The sequence below is a fragment of the Panthera onca genome, chromosome D1 (assembly GCF_046562875.1).
Source record: "Panthera onca isolate mPanOnc1 chromosome D1, mPanOnc1 haplotype 2, whole genome shotgun sequence".
NCBI classification, from domain to species: domain Eukaryota; kingdom Metazoa; phylum Chordata; class Mammalia; order Carnivora; family Felidae; genus Panthera; species Panthera onca.
The window spans coordinates 60,308,100-60,332,885 of record NC_138348.1 but is presented as its reverse complement, the minus strand read 5'-3'; the positions used below and the strand labels follow the sequence as shown (position 1 = coordinate 60,332,885).

The window sequence follows — 24,786 nt, the reverse complement described above, 5'->3', positions numbered from 1 at the left end:
GCTAAGGTGTTGTGTGCATAGATACTTAGAGTTGTTATAGCCTCTTGTTGGATTAATTATCATCATGTAGTGCCCTTCTGTGTCTCTTGTTGTAGTCTGTGTTTTAAAGTCCATTTTGTCTGATATAAATATTGCTACACTGGCCTTTTTTTTCCCCTGCTTCCATTTGCATGGAATAAGTTTTTCCATCCTTTCACTTTCAGTCTATATGTGTCTTCAGGCCTGAACTGAGTCTCTTGTAGGCAGCATAAGATTGGTCTTATTTTTTCTAGCCATTCTGTCACTTTTTGTATTTTGATTGGAGCACTTAGTCTGCTTACATTTAAAGTAATTGTTGATATATATGTACTTATTACCATTTTACATTTGTTTCATGGTTGCTTTGTAGTTTTCTCTGTTCTTGTTTTCTTCCCTTGCTCTCTTCCCTGTGCATTGATGGCTTTCTTTGGTGGTATGCTTGGATTCCTTTCTCTAATTTTTGTGTATATATTACAGGTTTTTAATTTGTGGTTACCATTGAATTTATATATAACATCTTCAGTGCGTAGCAGTCTACATTAAGTTTATGGTCACTTAAGTTTGAGCACATTCTAAAAGCACTAATTTTTACTTCCCCTCCACATTTTATGCATATAATGTCATATTTTACATCTTTTTATTTTGTGTATCCTTTGACTAATTTTTATAGATATGATTAGTTTTACCGTTTTTGTGATTTAACCTCTTTACTGGCTTTATAAGTGATTAATCTATGGTTGCTCTTAACTGTGAATTTTTTTCCTTTCATAATTTTCTAATTATAGCCTTTTCTTTTTACTTAAAGAATTCTCCTTAACTCTTTCTTACAAAGCTGCTTATAAAGCTGATTTAGTTGTGATGAACTCCTGTAACTTTAGTATATCTGAGAAACATTTTATCTCTCCTTTTTTATTGTTACTTTTTGCCATTTTACTAACTTGAGTTTAAATAAATAATTTCAAAAATAATTCCATTTTTAATATTTTGAAGAATGGTCATACTGGTTTCCAGAACAGCTATGCCAGCATTATACAAGGGTTCCAATTTCTCCACATCCTCCATATCAGTGTTTTCTGTTTTTTTGATGTAGCCTTCTTAATGGGTTGGTATTAGTTCCTCTTTATGTTTTTTCAAATTATTATTATATTTGTAAAATTTTATTTAAATCCAAGGACATTGTAATGATGGTTTCAGGAGTAGAATTTAGTGATACATTACTTACATATAACACCCCGTGTTCATCCCAACAAGTGTCCTCTTTAATGCCTATCACCCATTTAGCCCATCCCCCTGCCCAATACCCCTCCAGCAACTCTCAGTTTGTTCTCTGTATTTAAGAGTCTCTTATGGTTTGCCTCCATCTCTGTTTTTATCTTATTTTTCCTTCCCTTCCCCCACGTTCATCTGTTTTGTTTCTTAAATTCCTCATGTGAGTGAAATAATATGATATTTATTTATCTTTCTCTGACTATTTCCTTTAGCATAATATATTCTTGTTCCATCCATGTTGCAAATGGCAAGATTTCATTCTTTTGATTGCCAAGTAGTATTCATTGTCCATCGTGTATGTATGTATGTGTGTGTGTGTGTGTGTGTGTATACATACCATATCTTCTTTATTTATTCATCAGTTGATGGACATATGGGCTCTTTCCATACTTTGCCTATTGTTGATAGTGCTGCTCTAAATATTGGTATGCCTGTGCCCCTTTGAATAAGCATTTCTGTATCCTTTGGATAAAAATCTAGAGTTGTTAATTTTAGCCATTCTGACAGGAGTGAGGTGGTATCTCATTGTGGTTTTACATATCTCAGTGATTTGTGTTTCTCTGATGATGAGTGATATTGAGCATCTTTTCATGTGTCTGTTTGCCATCTGTATCTCTTCTTTGGAAATGGGTCTTTTCATGTCTTTTGCCCATTTCTTCACTGGATTATTTGTTTTTTTGGTGTTGAGTTTGATAAGTTCTTTACATATTTTGGCTTCTAACCCTTTATCTGATACATCATTTGCAACTACTTTCTCCCATTCTGTCAGTTGCCTTTTATTTGTTGATTGTTTCCTTGGCTGTGCAGAAGCTTTTTATCTTGATGAGATTCCAGTAGTTAATTTTTGCTTTTATTTCCCTTGCCTCTGGAGATGTGCTGAGTAAGAAGTTGCTGAGGCCCAGGTCAAAGAGGTTTTGCCTGATTTCTCCTTGAGGATTTTGATGGCTTCCTGTCTTACATTTAGGTCTTTCATCCATTTTGAGTTTATTTCTGTGTATGGTGTAAGAAAGTGGTCCAGGTTCATTCTTCTGCATTTCGCTGTCCAGTTTTCCCAACACCATTTGCTGAAGAGATTGTCTTTTTCCACTGGATATTCTTTCCTGCTTTGTTGAACATTAGTTGGCCATATATTTGTGGGTCCATTTCTAGGTTCTCTATTCTATTCCATTGATCTATTTGTTTGTTTTTGGACTAGTAAATATATACTGTCTTGATGATTACAGCTTTGTAATACAGCTTGAATTCCGGAATTGTGATGCCTCTAGCTTTGATTTTCTTTTTCAACATTACTTTGCCTATCCTGGATGTTTTCTGGTTCCATACAAATTTTAGAATTGTTTGTTCTAGCTCTGTGAAGAATGCTGGTGGCATTTTGATAGGGATTGCATTGAATGTGTAGATTGCTTTGGGCAGCATTGGCATTTTAACAATATTTTTCTTCTAATCCATGAGCATGGAATGTTTTTCCACTTCTTTGTGTCTTCTTCAATTTCTTTCATAAGCTTTCTATAGTTTTCAGCATACAGATCATTTACCTCTTTGGTTAGGTTTATTCCTAGTTATGTTATTATTATTATTATTATTTTGCAATTGTAAATGGGATAGATTCCTTCATTTCTCTTTCTGTTGCTTCATTATTGGTATATAGAAATGCAACCGATTTCTGTACATTGATTTTATATCCTGTGACTTTGCTGAATTCATATATCAGCTCTAGTAGTTTTTTGGTGGAGTATTTTGGGTCTTCCACATAGAGTGCTATGTGACTTATTAAAAAGGAATGAAATTCAACTATAGGAGTCCCAGAAGATGAAGAGAAAGAAAAAGGGACCATTTATGTGACCAAATTATAGCTGAAAACTTTCTTAATCTGGGGAAGGACACAGACATCAAAATTCAAGAAGCACAGAGAACTCCCATTAGATTCAACAAAAGCTGACCATCACCAAGTCACCATAGTCAAATTCACAAAATACACAGACAAGGAAAGAATCCTGAAAGTAACAAGGGAAAAAAGTCCTTAACTTACAAGGGAAGATAGATCAGGTTTGCAGCATATCTGTCCACAGAAAGTTGGCAGGCCAAAAATGAGTGGCAAGATATATTCAATATGCTGAATGGGAAAAATATGCAGCCAAAAATTCTTTATCCAGCAAGGCTGTCATTCAAAATAGAAGGAGAGATAAAGAATTTCCCAGATAACAAAAACTAACAAGAGTTTGTGACCACTAAATCAGCCCTGCAAGATATCGTAAGGGGGACTCTGGAGAAAAATAAAAATAAAACAAAGAAGACCAAAAGTAACAAAGACTAGAAAGGACTAGAGAACATTATCAGAAACACCAACTCTACAGGCAACACAATATCTTTCCGTAATCACTCTAATTGTAAATGGCCTAAATGCTCCAATTAAAAGACATAGAGTTTCAGAATAGATAAAAAAAAACAAGACCCATCGATATGCTGTCTACAAGAGACTCATTTTAGACCTAAAGAGACCTGCAGATTGAAAGTGAGGGGATGGAGAACTATCATGTTAATGGATGTCAAAAGATGGGGCACCTGGGTGGCTCAGTTGGTTTAGTGGCTGAAACTTGGTTTCAGCTCAGGTCAGGGTCTCATGTTTTATGAATTTGAGCCCCGCATCAGGCTCTGTGCTGATAGCATGGAACCTGCTTGGGATTCTGTCTCCCTCTGTACCCCTCTCCTGCTTGCTCTCTCTCTCTCTCTCAAAATAAATAAAAATAAACCTAAAAAAAAAAGAAAGCCAGAGTAGCTATACTTATGTCAGACAAACTAGATTTTAAGACAAAGATGAAGTGTAACAAGTGATGAAGGAGGGAATTATGTCATAATTAAGGGGTCTGTCCATCAAGAAGAGCTAACAATTGTAAATATTTATTCCCCCAACTTGAAAGAACCCAAATGTATACATCAATTAAGCATAAACATAAAGAAATTCATTGATAATAATCCCATAATAGTAAGGGACTTTAACACCCCATTTACAGTAATGGACAGATCATCTAAGCAAAAAATCAACAAGGAAATTATGGTTTTGAATGACACACGGGACCAAATGGACTTAACAGATATATTCATAACATTCCATCTTAAAGCAGTAGAATACACATTCTTTTCAAGTGCACATGGAACATTCTACAGAATAGATCACATACTAGGTCATAAATTAGCCCTCAAGAAGTACAAAAAGATTGATATCATACCAGGCGTATTTTCAGAACACAATGCTATGAAACTTGAAATCAACCACAAGAAAAATTTGGAAAGACCAAGAATACTTCCAGATTAAAGAACATTCTAGTAAAGAATGAATGACTTGACCAAGAACTTAAAGAGGAAATTAAAAAGTACATGGAAGCCAATGGAAATGAAAACATTACAGTCCAAAACCTCTGGGATGCAGCAAAGGTAGTCATAAGAGGAAAGTATATACCAATCCAGGCCTTCCTAAAGAAGGAAGAAATGTCTCAAATACTCAACCTAACCTTACACCTAAAGAAGCCAGAAAAAGAACAGCAAATAAAGCCCAAAAGCAGCAGAAGAAAGGAAATAATAAAGATTAGAGAAGAAATTAATGATATCAAAATAAAAAAACCAGAACAGATCAACAAAACCAGGAGCTGGTTCTTAGAAAGAATTAACAAAACTGATAAACCCCTAGCCAGATTTATCACAAAGAAAAGGAAAGGACCAAACTAAATAAAATCACAAATGAAAGAGGAGAGATCACAACCAGCATCTCAGAAATACAAAGGATAATAAGAGAATATTATGAACAACTTATACCAACAAATTGGGCAATCTGGCAGAAATGGACAAATTCCTAGAAACATATAAACTACCAAAACTGAAACAGGAAGAAATCTAAAATTTGAAAAGACCCATAACCAATAAAGAAATCCAGGGCCAGGTGGCTTTCCAGGAGTATTTACCAAACATTTAAAGAAGAGTTAATACTTATTCTTTTGAAGCTGTTCCAAAAAATAGAAACGGAAGGAAAAATTTCAAACACATTCTATGAGGCCAGCATTACCTTGATTCCAAAACCAAAGACCCCACTAAAAAGGAGAACTATAGACCAATTTTTCTGATAAAAATGGATGCAAAAAGTCTTAACAAGATACTACCAGACTGGATCCAATTATACATTCAAAGAATTATTGAGCATGATCAAGTGGGATTTATTCCTGGGATGCAGGGCTGGTTTAATATCCACAAATCAATCATTGTGAGTCATCACATTAATAAAAGAAAGGATAAGGACCACATGATCCACTCAATAGATGCAGAAAAAGCATTTGACAAAATACAGCATCCTTTCTTGATAAAAACCCTCAAGAAAGTAAGGATAGAAGGAACATACCTCAACATCATAAAGGCCATGTATGAAAGACCCACCACTATCACCCTCAATGGGGAAAAACTGAGAGCTTTCCCCCTAAGATCAGGAACACGACAGGGATATCCACTCTTACCACTGTTGTTCAAAATAGTGTTCGAAGTACTAGCCTAAGCAGTTAGACAACAAAAATAAATAAAAAGCATCAAAATTGTCAAGAAAGAAGTCAAACTTTCGCTCTTCACAGTTCTTTAAATGTTTGGTGGAATTCATCAGTGAAGTCATTGGGTCTAGGACTTTATTTTGGGATATTTTTGGCTAATGATTCAGTCTCCTTACTCATTATAGATATATTCACATTTTTTCATTCTTCATGATTCAGTCTTGGTAGGTTCTGTGTTTTTAGGAATTTGTCCATTTCATCTATGTTACCAAATTTGTTGGGGGTAAAAAGTTCATAGTACTCTCTTATATATTTTTTTATTTCTATCAAATTGGTAGTAATATCCCTAGTTTCATTTCTGATTTCAGTACTTTGAGTCTTTTTTATTAGTTCATCTAACTGAATGTAATTTTGTTGATCTTATTCAAGGAAGTAACTTTTGGTTTCATTGATTTTTCCCTATAGGTTTTCTTTTCTCTAATTTACATCAGCTGTGATCTTTATTATTTTCTTCCTTTTGCTATGTTGGGTCAATTTGTTCTTCTTCTAATTCTCTGAGATATAAAGATAGGTTGTTGATTTAAGATTTTTTATTTTTTTTAATATAAGCATTTATAGTTATAAGTTTCTCCCTTGTACCGCTTTTGCTTCATCCTATGAATTTTGGTATGTTATGTTTTCATTTCCATTCATTTATAAGTATTTTCTAATTTCCCTTGTGATTTTTTGATGCATTGATTGTTTAAAAGTGTGTGGTATAATTTTTCATGAATGTGTAAATTTTCCAGTTTTGTGTTACAGACTTCTAGCTTCATCCGCTTGTGGTTGGAAAGGATAATTTGTATGGTATCTGTCTTTTTAAATGTATTGAGACTTAATCTGTGGCCTAGCATATGACCTATCCTGCAAAATGTCCTATGTGCACTTGAGAATAATGTGTATGCTATTATTGTTAAGTATTCTGTATATGTCTGTATTCTGTATAGTTAGTTTCTTGTGTTAAGTCATCTATTTCCTTACTTATCTTCGATCTGGTTGTTCATTCCACTATTGAGAGTAGGGTATTGAAGTGTCCAATTATTACTGCAAATTGGTCTGTTTCTCCCTTCAGTTCTATCAGGTTTTGCTCTGTACCTTTTCCTGGCCTGTCATTTGGTGTGTAAATGTTTATAATTGTTATATTTTCTTACTGTATTGAACCTTTTATTAATATATAGTGTCTTTCTTTGTCTCTTACTACCTTTTTTGATATAAAGCCTATATTGTCTAATGTCAGTATAGCCACCTCTGCTGATTTGGGTTACTATTTGCACAGAATATCTTTTTTCTATTCTTTCATTTGCAATCTATCTGTATCTTTGGGTCTAAAATGAGTTTCTTGAAGACAGCATATAGTTGGATCATATGTTTTTATTTATTCTGCCAATTTAGCTGGCTTGATGGTAAATTATATTTAAAAAAATTAAAACAGTTCTTGAAGCCATTTACATGGTGTATTTTGTGAGAAATTTAAATCCCTGAAAATGACAACTTGACCAGAATTGCTAGGTATTCCAATACTTATTTTCTTCTTTTCTCTATAAAGAATGCACAAGTATCTGCTGATATTTTGTGTATTGGGAAACATTTGGTTTCATTCCCTCTACTCAAGACTTGTAAAATTTTTTTACATTTGAAATTTAAATAATATTTAAATTTATTTCTTCAGTCCTTCATTTACCATTTATGAAGGCAGGTATTATGCTAAGTAATGGATATACAAAAATGAATAATACACAGTCTCTACTTTTAATTTGATTATAGTCAAGTAAAGAAGACTAATAGGAAAGCAGATAAATATAGTAGAGTGTGGTAAGTACTCTGATGAAAGTAAGTAGAGTTGCTATACAGTCATGTGCTGGAGCTGGTTTATGCCAGCTCATGGAAGCCAGTTATTAAATAGTTAGAAACTTTGCAAATCTGTTTTACCAGTGGTAGCTTGAAATTGACTATGGTAGGCGTATTTATACCATGGAAATTGGCAAATGCTACAAATAGTGCTTTCTCTTTTTTCCCTAGTTTTTCTTTTTTTTCCATAGGATATCCAGTTTACTAATACACCATTGTTGGTATAGGAGCAGAGGTATTAAATCCAGTCCTTTACCTCATTGCAACATGAACCCATTCTGCGTAGCATGTCATAAGTTGCTACAGGACCAGCTGCTTCTAGTGTTTTAAGTAACAGCCTCTCACAAACATGGTGGCTGTTACCCTTTTAGATGAGGAAAGTGAGATTAAGTCTAGATTCAGACTAAATCACCTGTGGGTTCTGTTTTTATTCCAGAGATTATAAAGCAGCTAACATCAACATCAATTTATATATCGTCAATGAGCCTTGGCTCTACTCACTGGCCTGGTGCTCCAGGATTCACTCAGTGACCACAGACAACATTCAGACCCTGAGTCAGCTAAATCACCCTTACTTCTTCATGGTGAGCTGGTTGTCCAGATTGTTCTTCCAAGTCTGTTACAGTAGGAGTTTAAGTCCCTTACCCCACACCTACATTGTCCACTGTGCAGACACCTGGGGAGCTACTTAAAAGAAAGTTCTATGATATTGGGGATGAGGCATTCTCCCTTCTCTCACCCAGATCCTTCTGTGATTTGCAGGGAGAAATTAGTATTGTTATAATAATTGCTGTTTACCAAATCTTCACAGTGTGTTTTTCATGCAGTATGTAATTTGTTCCTCTGAGTTACTCACTTTCATTATCTCTATGAAGAAACAAGTTTTCAGATACTAAGATTCTTGGACATGGTTGCATGATGCAAGATTCAAAATGAGGTCTGACTCCAGAGTTTTGTTACTGTAGCCCCACCTTTCTAGATGCAGTGATAGTGACAGGGGCTGTAGGAAAAAACCTGTATGTCCTGAACAAAATCCTTCTGAAAAGGAGAACCATTGTCCAGCCACCTAGCTTAATTGCCCCTCCTAGTCCTGCTGCTGCTTATTGCCAGAGGTTTGGGGACCTGAATACTTGGGTTATAATCCCAGCTAAATCCTATCGCTTACTATCTGTGGAAACAGCCCTGGCTAACTAACCAGTTAACTGCTGCAGAGCTTGTTTTTCTTATCTGTGTAGAGTAGGTTGACTGAGTGGAACACAATAGTGTATGAGAGAAAACAGCTTAATTTCTCTCCATTGACTCTTTAAACTGCTCTGTGAGGTAGGCTTTCCCTGCTCCTGAATGAAATCTTACTCCAGTCCCATAACTTTTCTAGTTACTCTTAGGTAATTTTTAAATTTTACTTTCAGTCACCAAAAAGACTCAATTCAGAATAAAAGTGTCCAGTTGAGAGTAAAAACCCAGACTCCAAGTTGCCTTGAAAGGTAAACCTTTAGGCATAGAAGCCTAACTGAGGAGAAGAATTATTTCATGTTGCCTTGTCCACACCTCCAGCCTCACTAGCCCTTGTTTAGGGTCACAACCAGAAGAAAGGAGATCAGGGTCAAGGTCACAATCTCATGGAGCCGGACTGCATTGAGGCCTTCTGGTAGCTGTGTAAAATTACTGACACCTTATTTCTTGGTAGCTTGGGCAACTTTCTGGAGATGACCCTGAAGGAAACCTTGGATGGCAGGTCCCTTGGCATAGGTGAAGCCTTGCTACTTGTCTGTCCTTGTATAATTTTCCTTCGTATGTGTACTATATGTTTTCTAACATTTTCTTTTAAAAAATTGATTACAAAGTAAATCTGTTAATTATATGAAATTTAATCATTACAAAAATACATACATCAGAAAGCAACACCCCACTCCGTAATCCTATCCCCTAAGTCAGTAATGTTTCAAAGTTGTCCCTTTCCATATATTAAATGAAGTTTTATTAAATAAAGCTTTTTATTTTAATACTTGAATTAATACTATTTGAACTGATAATAAATTCATGTGATTCAAAATTCAAAAACTATAAAGTTTTCTTTTATGCCTTTCTCCTATGCCTGGCTTTTTTTAAAGGACCCATCACCTCTTTGTTCAGGAAAATCCAAATCTTGGCTCTACCACTTACTGTGTAAATTTGGAAATGTTAGTTAACCTGTCTGTGCCTCAGTTTATTTATTAGTAAATTAGGGATAATGATAGTACAACAGAAGTATTTTTATCCACCATAGTCTAGTCTGATCACTGGTCTGTTAATTGAAAAAGTTAAAGTGGGAAATCTATCTATCTATCTATCTATCTATCTATCTATTTCACAGTCGATCAGCCTTTACTACTTAAAAACAGGCAGCTAAAATGTAGTGCCTCAAACAAATATTTTTTTGTTATATCCTTTATGATAGCTCAATGGTCTTCTGGTCTGAGCCAGCTTGGTCTAGGATGGCCGCATTCTTATGTCTAGTGTCTTACCTGGGATGACTGATGTCTCTGTTCATGTTGTCAGTCATCCTCAAGGAGGCCAGCTTGAGCATGTTCACCTGGTGGCAGTGGATTCCCAGCTGCAAGAGAGGTCAAGCCCTAATGCACATGCAGTTTTCAGGGTTTTTTAGGTGTGATATTTGCTAATGTTCCATTGGCCAAAGAAAATTACATGGCCAAGTCTAGATTCAAGGTGGAATAGTGGAGAAATAGACTTCATTTCTTGATGGGGAGGAACAGCAAAATCACATTGCACACAGACCTGCATTTGGGGAGGAATGTTGTGGTCATATTTATAAACAATCTGTCACATACATACTTCACACATTTTATTTTAATTTAAAATATTCATTTACCTTGTAACAGAGAGTCAAGGTCTTTGAGGTTACTTTAGCTGATTGAATACTGTATTCACTTGCTTATTTAAACAACTGAATAAACCAGCTATGACCTCTAAGTTTTGTTTCTTTAAACAACAAAGTCATTGGGAGAAACAGTCTGAATGAGGGATTTACCCAGATTTTCATAATCCTTTTACCCTAGTCTCTCACAGTGTTTCACTCACACCTCATTCAGTTGCAGTTTATTTTTTAATGACCTGTTCTTTCTTCATTGAGATTTTCAAAGCATTGGCTTAGTTTTCTTAAAAATGACATACTTCTTTTTCACTTAGATTTAAGTGACATTTAATTACACTGCACAGTTACAACAAGTACAACTGTTCTAAGCCATTTAAGGAGAAGGAACGACTGATTCTTTTTAAGGATTTTTTTAAAGTTTATTCATTTTGAGAGGGAGACGGAGAGGGAGAGACAGACAGACAGACAGACAGACAACAGCAGGGGAGGGACAGAGAGAGAGAATCCCAAGCAGGCTCCAAGCTGTCAGCAGAGCCAGACGCAGGACTCGATCCCATGAACTGGGAGATCGTGACCTGAGCCAAAATCAAGAGTTGGACACTTAACCAACTGAGCCATTCAGGCGCCCCAAGAACGACTGATTCTTAGTAAATGGACAGCTCACCTGGTGGGCATTTTGTAGCAGGCCAAGCTATTAGTCACTGTTTCCCAGAGGGGATTAAGAGCCTGGGTTTAGTGGAAGTTGGTTAAATGTTTTCTACTGCACCTGCTTAGTGGGCTGTGGTGAGGATGAAGTGTGAAAACACCTTTAAAGTGCTTAGAATACTTCCTTAGCTCTATGATGCTAATTAATTAATTGTTAGTTGTTGTCATCATGACCACTAGTGTTACTGTCATTATTAATGTTAGTATTCACTCCACAGAAAGACCCTGGGATAAGGTGAGGAATGGCTCAAGAAAAAAAAAGTCCCAGACCCAACGGAGAGGGAACAATGGAGTTGGAAAGGGAGGATCAAATCAGGGAATTACAAAACTCACACAAGAGGACCAAGGAGATGGAGCTCTGGGTAATGGGTGATTCAGGCAAGGAGCATGGAGAAGGGGAAACATTAGCTAAGGGGGAGTTCTAATTTCAGCATACTTATTTGAAACATGATGATTTAGAACAAAAATTCCTAGACTCTAGCTCACAGTCCAGTTGCTTCAGCATCATCCGAGAAGCAGATGAAAATGCAGAAATGGTAGTTTCTGAGATATGTAGTGAGACCTAGGACCCTGTATTACTCAAAGGTGTCCAGGTATGCTTGGATGTGCAGCCAGATTTGGGAAGCAGTACTATGAAAACACAGAGGGGTAGAAGTCAAGAAACTTGAGCTATGGAGTCCTAGGTCCAGAATAGACTTGCTATGTGACTTCTCTGGGACTCCTCTGAGGGTTAAGGGAGATAAAGAGTATGAAGTGCTTTGTCCCGTGTAGAGTCCCCTGCATATCTAAGGGGTGATTGTTAGGATATCAGCAGGTACTCTCTGTGTTTGAGACCACCACATCAGTCAAAGTTTCTTTACCTGCTCAGCCTTTCCCCTGCTCTTCCCCCAACCCTGGCAGGAGAGCATAGGACTTGGCCCATGTGATCTGAAATCCTTTCCAACTGTAGTTTTTTAAACTGTTTTGTTTTCTGTTTTGCAGACACCAGGTTACTATATGTTCATGTGGCTTCTCATGGATAGTGTTTCTGCAGTTCTCATTTTTGCCATATTTTATTTTCATTGGTAAGCATATAGTTGCTATTTTAAATGAATTTTTCCCAAGATAAAAGTGTAAGTAGTTCTTATGTAAAGTTCAGAAAAAAACACTTAGACTCTCCCTGTAATTCCACGTGGCAGGCTTTCAGGAATACAGTGTTTGTAATTTGAACCTGTCATTTCTTCTCATGCTGCCTGTAGCTCCTCACACCCTTTCTGCCACCTCAACACAGGACAATATTCTAAGGATATGGACTCTCACTGAAGCCTAGTCAAATCCTGTTACTACAGATTCATTATAGACCAGTTAGAAAAGGACAAGGGTTGAAGGTTGTACAGAACAAGTGCCTCAACTCCCACCTTCCATGAAACAAAGCAAGTTCACAAACTGGGAAGCCCGGGTTGTAGCCCTGGTTATGGTCCTCAGTTGCTGGGTGAACTGCTTCTTTCTAGGCTATAGTCTTATTATCTGTCCAAGATGACATTTGAGAATCCTTGCAGGGCAAATGCTATAGGATTGCAAGATTCAAGGTGGGAAAGGGAACATCCAGGTAGCAGAATTTTAGCTAGAGGAGTCCATAGTTTTTTGTTTTTTGTTTTTTTTTTTTTTTTTTGGTATATGTCTATTATGTCAGTTGTGATTTTTTTTTTTTATTTTTTAATATATGAAATTTACTGTCAAATTGGTTTCCATACTAGAGGAGTCCATAGTTGTTTGACCTCATCATGCCCATCATTTCTTCATTTGTGAGTTATCCTTTAAAGAAGAAAGTATAAACCCTGTACCTAAGTGAGAATTTGGATAATGTTTCTTTTCTGCCTATTGCCTTGGATTATTGTCTTTTTTAGAAGGGGCCCGTGAGACTCATGGGTGGTCTGTTTCCTTCTAGGTGGAGAGAAAGCAAAAAAGAAATGTTCAAAAACAGCATTCACACAGGTAAAGTCAGAGGCTTAGCCTTCTCCTGTCTCTTCATCCTTACCCGTTGCCTCCAGGATGTGGGGCCTGCTTTTCATGTCTCTGACAAGAACTGAGAGAGTCTGTGGAAAGTGGGAGGTGGGGACCAGGGATAAGTTGGGAAATATAGGCTGGAAAGCCCTTGACATCAGGCTTCATTTTGGACTTTATCCTTTGGCAGTGAGGCCTCTTGGAAGATTTTGAGCATGGGTGTTTATTTGTTCACTTGTTCATATATTAATTCATCACACAGTTATTGAGTACCCCCTTTGTGCCAGGCATTCTGAGAAGGGCTGAAGATAACTGAAAGCTGTCTATGGAGGTGGCCCAAGGGAAGGGAGGGCTGACACCCAAAGAACAGTGAGGAAGGAAGCAAAAGTAGAGCGGTTGACACCATTGGTCCAGGCACCAAGGTCCAGCTACCATAGTATCTGCCATGCCAGTGAGAGATGAATGTGTTTTATGGGCCTTCAGTTGTGGGTGATGTATGTTGGAGGGTGGAGGGAGAAAACTGCAGAGATCCTGAAATGCTGGACTAGAGTCTAGGCTCTGCATATAAGTAATCAAGAGATGGCAAATGAGCTTTGAACAAGGGAGCAATATGCTTAGATTTCTGTGTAAAGGGATAGAATAACAGAATAACTCTTATTTAGAAGAATAACTCAGGGACTGAGGAAGTGAGATAGGCCCAGTAAGGGGAAGGGAAGCTAGATTTTATTTTTCAGGAGGTTGTGGGGATAATAACACAGTGAGTAACTGGTTGGAAAGCCAGTGCAATGTCAAAGGAGAAGCCGATTGGAGGCAAAGGACTGTGCGATACACAATACAGTTTTCTTCCACAGTTCCTGGAGCCTTAGGTAAAGTTGGTACAGTCACAGAATCATGAATTAATTTAATTTCTCGTGGATAGTGGTGAAGATCCTGAAACACCGTGCACCAGCTGGCAGAGGGTTGAACCGATAGAATACTTTAAGAGTTGCAGGAATGGATCCACAGGGACCATGAAAAAATAAGTTCAGAAACCTGAATAAATTAAGTGGAGGGCAATCGTCTTGAATACTGTGAAACTGAAGGATCAAACTAAATTCACCCAAATCTCTTAGATCTCAGAAAGATCTTAAGTAATTTTTGAGTTATATGGATTTTAAGATCACTCTGCTGACTGTTAATAGGTCTGAAGGCTTTATTCTAGCTACCTTATAATTTTCAGTAGTTGTATTAGTAAACTGGGACTGCTATAACTAAATACCACAATTTGGATGGCTTACACAACAGAAATTTATATTCTCAGTTCTAGAGCCTAAAAGGCCAAGATCAAGGTGTGAGCAGGTTTGGTTTCTTCTGAGGCCTCTCTCCTTGGCTTGCAGGTAGCCATCTTCCTGCTGTGTCCTCATACAGCCTTATCTCTGTGCGCACACATACACTCAGTGCCTTTCTGTGTCCACATTTTCTTTTCTCCAATCATATTGGATTAGGCCTGATTTTAATCCCTTCTTTAAAGGCCCTATTTCCAAATATAGTCCAGTTCTGAGGTACTGGGGTTTGGGGCTTCCACATGTGAACTTGAGGGGCCCAAAATGTAGCCCAAAACAGTAATAGAGCCAGGAATTGGAAAAAACAACAGCAACAACACATGCAAATGATGATGAAAGTATGGATGGGAGAGAAAGTTTTGAAGGAAAATTCAAAGAATGTATATGTATGAATGAAGGAAAAATTACTTAGTTAAATTGACCCTAACTCCCTACCATGTTGAAATGGTGATAAGAAAATAAGGTGAATAAAAAAGTAAGAATTTTTCTTGTTTTTTTTTTTTTAAGTTTTTAGTTGTCTGTTACAGAAACCAATTTTGCCTGATCTAAGCAGAAAAAAAATGTATTGAAAGGCTGTTTGGGTGCCTCCAAGAGATACCTAGAAGGTACAGGACCAAGTTTAGAATCAGGGAAGGTACAGGGAAGACTGAAGCCAAAACCACAGCCCAGATCCACTGGGGCTGAAGAGACTAGAACCCCAGACACTAAGTACAGTATCACATCTTGCACCACAACAACCTCCAGGATGGGCATGTACTGGTGCAACTGCTGCTGCCACCATAAGGCATTCATCTTTCTAGCTTTAGGATGTATTTTTCAACACTGTAAAAAAGTCAGTCCTTTGTCTTCTGCCTCATATAGTTTCTTATGAAAGGTCTTACCAAAAAAAAAAAAAAAGTCTTCCGTTTTATCTTTGTTCCTCTACTTGTAATATGTCCTTTTTCTTTAGCTGCTTTTTAAGATTGTTCTTTTTATTACTGGTTTTCAATAATTTGATTATGGTTTACTTTGTTGTATATGAGTATGTGTGTGTCTATCTATCCTGCTTGGGGTTCGCTGAACTTTTAGATCAGTCAGTATAATTTTCATCAAATTGATACATTTTCAGGCTTCATTTTTTCAAATATTTTCTTGCTCCTACCCTCTTCTGGGGTTCCCGATTACATAGATGTGAGAAAGTTTGATATTATCCCATTGGTTACTGAGACTCTGTTTGTTGTTATTTGTAGCCTATTAATTTCTCTGCTTCCTCTTGAGTAGATTCTATTTCTGTATCTATTAGTTTTTTATTGCTGTGTAACAAATTGCTGCAAACCTAGCAGCTTAAAATAATACAAATTTATCATCTCACAGTTTCTGTGGGCCATGGGTTCAGGCATGGATTAATAGGGTCCTCTACTTAAGAGTCTCCCAGGCTAAAATCAAGGTATCAGCCTAGACTACAATCTCATCTGAGACTAGTTGTTGGAAGAATTTAATTCCTTACTGAATTGTAAGTGGTAGAACTGAAGTTGTTTCTGTTTCCTTGATGACTGTTGGCAGGGTTTGCTCTGAGTTCCTGGAGTCCACCTTCAGGTCGCACCCATAAGGCCCTCTGACAACATGGCAGCTTACTTATTCAAAATCAGCAGGACAATATCTTATAGCAGATAGATTCAGGAAAAAGAGACCAAAGGAAGTAAAATAACAGACAAAAAAAAACAGAAAACAAGTTGACACATGATAGTCTTAAATCCAACCATTTATTAATTACATAAAATATAAATGGAGCAGATACATCAAAATAGAGATTGTCAGACTGGATAGAAAAAAGCAGGACCTAACCATATGTTGTCTACAAAACAAATATTTAAGGGGCGCCTGGGTGACTCAGTTAAGTGTCTAACTTCGGCTTAGGTCATGATCTCACTGTCAGTGAGTTTAAGCTCCACGTCAGGTTCTGTGCTGACAGCTCGGAGCCTGAAGCCTGCTTCAAATTCTGTGTCTCCCTCTCTCTCTGCCCCTCCGCTGCTCCTGCTCTATCTCTCTCAAAATAAAATAAAAGCATAAAAGTTTTTTTAAAAGAAATATTTAAATAGACAACAAAAGATTAAAAATGAAAGAATGGGAAAATGATATGGCATGGAAAAACAGTAAGCATAAGATATAACATCTGAAAAAAATAGACTTCAAAACATGGAGCATTACTGGAAGCAAAGATTTCATAAGTGATGAAAAGGTCAGTATAGCAAGAAGGCATTATAATTAGAGCTCTGTATAAACTTCATACATGAAACAAAAACTGAAAGAGAGAAATAATGCTTGGGCATTTTAACATTCCTCTCTCAGTCCCTGCAAGAACAATGAAACACAAAAAATAAAATCAGAAAGGTTATTGAAGTCTGAACAACACTTACAGCCACATGGACCTAGCTGACATAAAACATTATACACAACAACTGCAGACTATATAATATTTTCAAATGTACATGGCATATTGCCAAAATAGACCACATGACAGGCCATAAAACAAGTCTCAATACATAAATTTAAGAAGACTGAAATCTTAAAATATGCTCTGTGACCATAACAAAATTAAATTAGAAATGAGCTTTAATATGGGAATGCAAGCTGGTGTAGCCACTCTGGAAAGCAGTATGGAGGTTCCTCAAAAAACTAAAAATAGACTACCCTACGACCCAGAAATTGCACTACTAGGCATCTATCCACAGGATACAGGTGTGCTGTTTCGAAGGGACACATGCACCCCCATGTTTATAGCAGCACTATCAACAATAGCCAAAGTATGGAAAGAGCCTAAATGTCCATCGATGGATGAATGGCTAAAGAAGAAATGGTGTATCTATACAATGGAGTATTACTCAGCAATCAAAAAGAATGAAATCTTGCCATTTGCAGCTACGCGGATGGAACCGGAGGGTATTGTGCTAAGTGAAATTAGTCAGAGTAAGACAAAAATCATATGACTTCACTCCTATGAGGACTTTAAGAGACAAAACAGATGAACATAAGGGAAGGGAAATAAAAATAATACAAAAATAGGGAGAGGGACAAAACAGAAGAGACTCATAAATATGGAGAACAAACTGAGGGTTACGGGAGGGGTTGTGGGAGGAGGGATTGGCTAAATGGGTAAGAGGCACTAAGGAATCTACTCCTGAAATCATTGTTGCACTATATGCTAACTAATTTGGATGTAAATTTTTAAAAATTAAATTAAAAAAAGAAATGAGCTTTAATAAAATACTAGGTAAGGTAAGTCTCTAAATGTTGGAAATTAATGTATTTCTAAACATCAAGTTGATTTATCAAGGGATAAATCACAAGAGAAATAAGAAAATATTTCAAAAGGTAATGCATATACAATAGTGAAATTTGTGGGGTAAAACTAAAGCAGGACTTGGAAATTTGTAACTTTAAATTTTAGAATGAAGAAAGCTTAATATTGATAAGGTTTCTACCTCAAGAATCTAGAAAAAGAAGAATAAATTTTTCCCCAAGTAAAAGGAAGGAAAGAATAAAGATAGCAGGAATCAATGAAATAGAAGATACCCCAAAAATAGAGAAAATGAAAAAAAGTAAAAGTTAATTTTTTTATTTTTTATTAAATATATGAAATTTGTTGTCAAATTGGTTTCCATACAATACCCAGTGCTCATCCCAAAAGATGCCCTCTTCAATACCCATCACCCACCCTCTCCTCCCTCCCACCCCCCATCAGCCCTCAGTTTGTTCTCAGTTTTTAAGAGTCTCTTATGCTTTGGCTCTCTCCCACTCTAACCTCCTTTTTTTTTTTTTTCCTTCCCCTCCCCCATGGGTTCCTGTTAAGTTCTCAGGATCCACATAAGAGTGAAAACATACGGTATCTGTCTTTCTCTGTATGGCTTATTTCACTTAGCATAACACTCTCCAGTTCTGTCCACGTTGCTACAAAGGGCCATATTTCATTCTTTCTCATTGCCCTGTAGTACTCCATTGTGTATATAAACCACAATTTATTTATCCATTCATCAGTTGATGGACATTTAGGCTCTTTCCGTAATTTGGCTATTGTTGAGAGCGCTGCTATAAACATTGGGGTACAAGTGCCCCTATGCATCAATACTCCTGTATCCCTGGGGTAAATTCCTAGCAGTGATACTGCTGGGTCATAGGGTAGGTCTATTTTTAATTTTTTGAGGAACCTCCACACTGCTTTCCAGAGCGGCTGCACCAATTTGCATTCCCGCCAACAGTGCAAGAGGGTTCCCGTTTCTCCACATCCTCTCCAGCATCTATAGTCTCCTGATTTGTTCATTTTGGCCACTCTGACTGGCGTGAGGTGATATCTGAGTGTCGTTTTGATCTGTATTTCCCTGATAAGGAGCGATGTTGAACATCTTTTCATGTGCCTGTTGGCCATCCGGATGTCTTCTTTAGAGAAGTGTCTATTCATGTTTTCTCTCCATTTCTTCACTGGGTTATTTGTTTTTCGGGTGTGGAGTTTGGTGAGCTCTTTATAGATTTTGGATACTAGCCCTTTGTCCGATATGTCATTTGCAAATATCTTTTCCCATTCCATTGGTTGCCTTTTAGTTTTGTTGATTGTTTCCTTTGCTGTGCAGAAGCTTTTTATTTTCATGAGGTCCCAATAGTTCATTTTTGCTTTTAATTCCCTTGCCTTTGGGGATGTGTCAAGTAAGAAATTGCTACAGCTGAGGTCAGAGAGGTCTTTCCCTGCTTTCTCCTCTAGGGTTTTGATGGTTTCCTGTCTCACATTCAGGTCCTTTATCCATTTTGAGTTTATTTTTGTGAATGGTGTAAGAAAGTGGTCTTGTTTCCTTCTTCTGCATGTTGCTATCCAGTTCTCCCAGCACCATTTGTTAAAGACACTGTCTTTTTTCCATTGGATATTCTTTCATGCTTTGTCAAAGATTAGTTGGCCATACATTTGTGGGTCTAGTTCTGGGGTTTCTATTCTATTCCATTGGTCTATGTGTCTGTTTTTGTGCCAGTACCATGCTGTCTTAATGATTACAGCTTTGTAGTAGAGGCTAAAGTCTGGGATTGTGATGCCTCCTGCTTTGGTCTTCTTCAAAATTACTTTGGCTATTCGGGGCCTTTTGTGGTTCCATATGAATTTTAAGATTCTTTGTTCTAGCTTTGAGAAGAATGCTGGTGCAATTTTGATTGGGATTGCATTGAATGTGTAGATAGCTTTGGGTGGTATTGACATTTTGACAATATTTATTCTTCCAACCCATGAGCGTGGAATGTTTTTCCATTTCTTTGTATCTTCTTCAATTTCCTTCATAAGCTTTCTATAGTTTTCAGCTTACAGATCTTTTACATCTTTGGTTAGATTTATTCCTAGGTATTTTATGCTTCTTGGTGCAATTGTGAATGGGATCAGTTTCTTTATTGGTCTTTCTGTTGCTTCATTATTAGTGTGTAAGAATGCAACTGATTTCTGTACATTGATTTTGTATCCTGCAACTTTGCTGAATTCATGTATCAGTTCTAGCAGACTTTTGGTGGAGTCTATCGGATTTTCCATGTATAATAGGTCATCTGCAAAAAGTGAAAGCTTAACTTCATCTTTGCCAGTTTTGTTGTCTTTGATTTCCTTTTGTTGTCTGCTGATGCTGGAACTTCCAACACTATGTTAACAGCAGTGAGAGTGGACATCCCTGTCGTGTTCCTGATCTCAGGGGAAAAGCTCTCAGTTTTTCCCCATTGAGGATGATGTTACCTGTGGGCTTTTCATAAATGGCTTTTATGATGTTTAAGTATGTTCTTCTATCCCGACTTTCTCGAGGGTTTTTATTAAGAAAGGATGCTGAATTTTGTCAAATGCTTTTTCTGCATCGATTGACAGAATCATATAGTTCTTATCTTTTCTTTTGTTAATGTGATGTATCACCTTGATTGATTTGCGAATGTTGAACCAGCCCTATATCCTAGGAATGAATCCCACTTGATCATGGTGAATAATTCTTTTTATATGCTGTTGAATTCGATTTGCTAGTATCTTATTGAGAATTTTTGCATCCATATTCATCAGGGATATTGGCCTATAGTTCTCTTTTTTTACTGGGTCTCTGTCTGGTTTAGGAATGAAAGTAATACTGGCTTCATAGAATGAGTCTGGAAGTTTTCCTTCCCTTTCTATTTTTTGGAATAGCTTGAGAAGGATAGGTATTATCTCTGTGTTAAACATCTGGCAGAACTCCCCTGGGAAGCCATCTGGTCCTGGACTCTTATTTGTTGGGAGATTTTTGATAACTGATTCAATTTCTTCGCTGGTTATGGGTCTGTTCAAGCTTTCTATATCCTCCTGATTGAGTTTTGGAAGTGTGTGGGTGTTTACAAATTTGCCCATTTCTTCCAGGTTGTCCAGTTTGTTGGCATATAGTTTTTCATAGTATTCCCTGATACTTGCTTGTATTTCTGAGGGATTGGTTGTAATAATTCCATTTTCATTCATGATTTTATCTATTTGGGTCATCTCCCTTTTATTTTTGAGAAGCATGGCTAGAGGTTTATCAATTTTGTTTATCTTTTCAAAAAACCAACTCTTGGTTTCATAGATCTGCTCTACAGTTTTTTTTTAGATTCTATATTGTTTATTTCTGCTCTGATCTTTATTATTTCTCTTCTTCTGCTGGGTTTAGGGTGTCTTTTCTGTTCTGCTTCTATTTCCTTTAGGTGTTCTGTTAGATTTTGTATTTGGGATTTTTCTTGTTTTGAGATAGGCCTGGATTGCAATGTATTTTCCTCTCAGGACTGCCTTCACTGCGTCCCAAAGCGTTTGGATTGTTGTATTTTCATTTTCGTTTGTTTCCATATATTTTTTAATTTCTTCTCTAATTGCCTGGTTGATCCATTCATTCTTTAGTAGGGTGTTCTTTAACCTCCATGCTTTTGGAGGTTTTCCAGACTTTTTCCTGTGGTTGATTTCAAGTTTCATAGCATTGTGGTCTGAAAGTGTGCATGGTATGATCTCAGTTCTTTCATACTTATAAAGGGCTGTTTTGTGACCCAGTATGTGATCTATCTTGGAGAATGTTCCATGTGCACTTGAGAAGAAAGTATATTATGTTGCTTTGGGATGCAGAGTTCTAAATATATCTGTCAAATCCATCTGATCCAATGTATCATTCAGGACCCTTGTTTCTTTATTGACCATGTGTCTAGATGATCTATCCATTGCTGTGAGTGGGGTGTTAAAGTCCCTTGCAATTACCACATTCTTATCAATAAGGTTGCTTATGTTTGTGATTACTTGTTTTATATATTTGGGGGTTCCCATATTCAGCACATAAACATTTATAATTGTTAGCTCTTCCTGATGGATAGACCCTGTAATTATTTTATAATGTCCTTCTTCATCTCTTGTTACAGTCTTTAGTTTAAAGTCTAGTTTGTCTGATACAAGTATGGCTACTCCAGCTCTCTTTTGACTTCCAGTAGCATGATAAATAGTTCTCCATCCCCTCACTTTCAATCTGAAGGTGTCTCAGGTCTAAAATGAGTCTCTTGTAGACAGCAAATAGATGGGTCTTGTTTTTTTTATCCATTCTGATACCCTATGTCTTTTGGTTGGCGCACTTAGTCCATTTACATTCAGTGTTATTATAGAAAGATATGAGTTTAGAGTCATTGTGATGTCTGTAGGTTTCATGCTTGTAGCGATGTCTCTGGTACTTTGTCTCACAGGATCCCCCTTAGGATCTCTTGTAGGGCTGGTTTAGTGGTGACAAATTCCTTCAGTTTTTGTTTGTTTGGGAAGACCTTTATCTCTCCCTCTATTCTAAATGACAGATTTGCTGATAAAGGATTCTCGGCTGCATAATTTTTCTGTTCATCACATTGAAGATTTCCTGCCATTCCTTTCTTGCCTGCCAAGTTTCAGTAGAGAGATCCGTCACGAGTCTTATGGGTCTCCCTTTATATGTTAGAGCACATTTATCCCTAGCTGCTTTCAGAATTTTCTCTTTATCCTTAAATTTTGCCAGTTTCACTATGCTATGTCGTGCAGATCAATTCAAGTTACGTCTGAAGGGAGTTCTCTGTGCCTCTTGGATTTCATTGCCTTTTCCCTTCCCCAGATCAGGGAAATTCTCAGCTATTATTTCTTCAAGTACACCTTCAGCACCTTTCCCTCTCTCTTCCTCCTCTAGAATACCAATTATGCGTAGATTATTTCTCTTTAGTGCATCACTTAGTTCTCTAATTTTCCCCTCATACTCCTGGATTTTTTTATCTCTCTTTTTCTCAGCTTCCTCTTTTTCCATAATTTTATCTTCTAGTTTACCTATTCTCTTCTGCCTCTTCAATCTGAGCTATCTCCATTTTATTTTGGAGCTGGTCATCTCCATTTTATTTTGCAGCTCACTTATAGCCTTTTTTGGCTCCTCCTGGCTGTTCCTTAGTCCCTTGATCTCTGTAGCAATAGATTCTCTGCTGTCCTCTATACTGTTTTCAAGCCCAGCGATTAATTTTATGACTATTATTCTAAATTCACTTTCTGTTATATTGTTTAAATCCTTTTTGATCAGTTCGTTAGTTGTTGTTATTTCCTGGAGATTCTTTTGAGGGGAATTCTTCTGTTTTGTCATTTTGGATAGTCCCTGGAGTGGTGCAGACCTGCAGGGCACTTCCCCTCTGCTGTCTTGAATAACTTGCGTTGGTGGGCAGGGCCGCAGTCAGACCTGATGCCTGCCCCCAGCCCGCCTCTGGGGCCACAGTCAGACTGGTGTGTATCTTCTCTTCCCCTCTCCTAAGAGCGGAATTCACTGGGGTGGCATGGCCTGACTGGGCTACTTGCACACTGCCAGGCTTGTGGTGCTGGGGATCTGGCGTATTAGCTGGGGTGGATCGGCAAGGTGCACAGGGGCGAGAGGGGCAGGCTCAGCTTACTTTTCCTTCAGTGATCCACTTCGGGAGGGGCCCTGTGGCAGCGGGAGGGAGTCGGACCTGCCACCGGAGGGATGGATCTGCAGAAGCACAGCGTTGGGTGTTTGCATGGTGCAAGCAAGTTCCCTGGCAGGAACTGGTTGCCTTTGGGATTTTGGCTGGGGGATGGGCGAGGGAGATGGCGCTGGCAAGTGCCTTTGTTCCCTGCCAAGCTTCACTCTGTCGTCCAGGGCCCAACAACTCTCCCTCCCGTTGTCCTCCAGCCCTCCGCTCTCTGAGCAGAGCTGTTAGCTTATAACCTTCCAGATGTTAAGTCCCGCTTGCTGTCCGAACACACTCCGTCCGGCCCCTCCGCTTTTGCAAGCCAGACTCGGGGCCTCTGCTTGGCTGGAGGCCTGCCCCTCCACCCCGGCTCCCTCCCGCCAGTCCATGTAGCGCGCACCGCCTCTCCACCTTTCCTACCCTCTTCCATGGGCCTCTCGTCTGCGCTTGGCTCCGGAGAATCCGTTCTGAGTAAAAGTTAATTTTTTGAAAAGATTAACAAAATTGATAAACTCTGAGCAAGATGAGAAAGGGAGGGAAAGGAAGAGAGAGAGATTGATTGCTGATACGATGAATGAAAAATGGATTATCTGTCCATATCCTAGACATAAAAAGGAAAATTAGGAACATTTTTATGCCACTAAAATTTACAACTTAAGTAAACTAGAGAAATCCCTTGAAATAAACAGCTTACCAGAACTAAAAGAAGAAGAAATAGCAATTTTTAATAACCCACCTTCAGAATCAACTGCATATCCCAAAAACCTCACCAAAAGGAAACGTCTAGGCCCAGAGAATTTTCACTGGTTAATCAAATATTAAATAATGCTAATTTTATACCAACTCAGAAAAAAAGGAAGAGGAACACTACCTAGCAGATTTTTGAGGCCAACAATACCCTCCTATAAAAACTGACAAAGATATTACAATAACTAAATTTATACACCAATATCATTATGAACTTAGACCTAAAAATTCTTAGCAAAATGTTAGCAAATTGAATACATCAGTATATAAAAAGGATAATATGTCATAAGTAAGTAGGGTTTATCCCAGTAGTACAAGATGAATATATCATTTGAAAATTAATATAATCGACTGAATTAATAAAGTAGAAATAGTATATTTGACAGAAGTAAGCACCCATTTATGATAAAAAAAAAAAGCTCTGGGAAAACTAGTAGAATTAAACTTCCTCAATCTGATGGAAAACATTTATAGGAAACCTACAGTCAATATCATTTTTAACGGTGAAACAATGAAT

General features: G+C 37.5%; 1 protein-coding gene across 4 annotated transcripts in view; it reads left to right on the top strand.

Moving 5' to 3' along the window:
- Window positions 1–24,786, top strand: part of GDPD4 (glycerophosphodiester phosphodiesterase domain containing 4) — a 175,595-nt gene that overhangs the window by 120,042 nt on the left and 30,767 nt on the right. For all 4 annotated transcript variants that reach the window (XM_078433077.1, XM_078433076.1, XM_060605547.2 and 1 more), the window contains exons 14-16: window positions 8,137–8,284; window positions 12,259–12,341; window positions 13,205–13,251. In XM_078433077.1, the coding sequence (XP_078289203.1) occupies window positions 8,137–8,284; window positions 12,259–12,341; window positions 13,205–13,251 (278 nt within the window). The remainder of the gene's footprint in view (window positions 1–8,136; window positions 8,285–12,258; window positions 12,342–13,204; window positions 13,252–24,786) is intronic.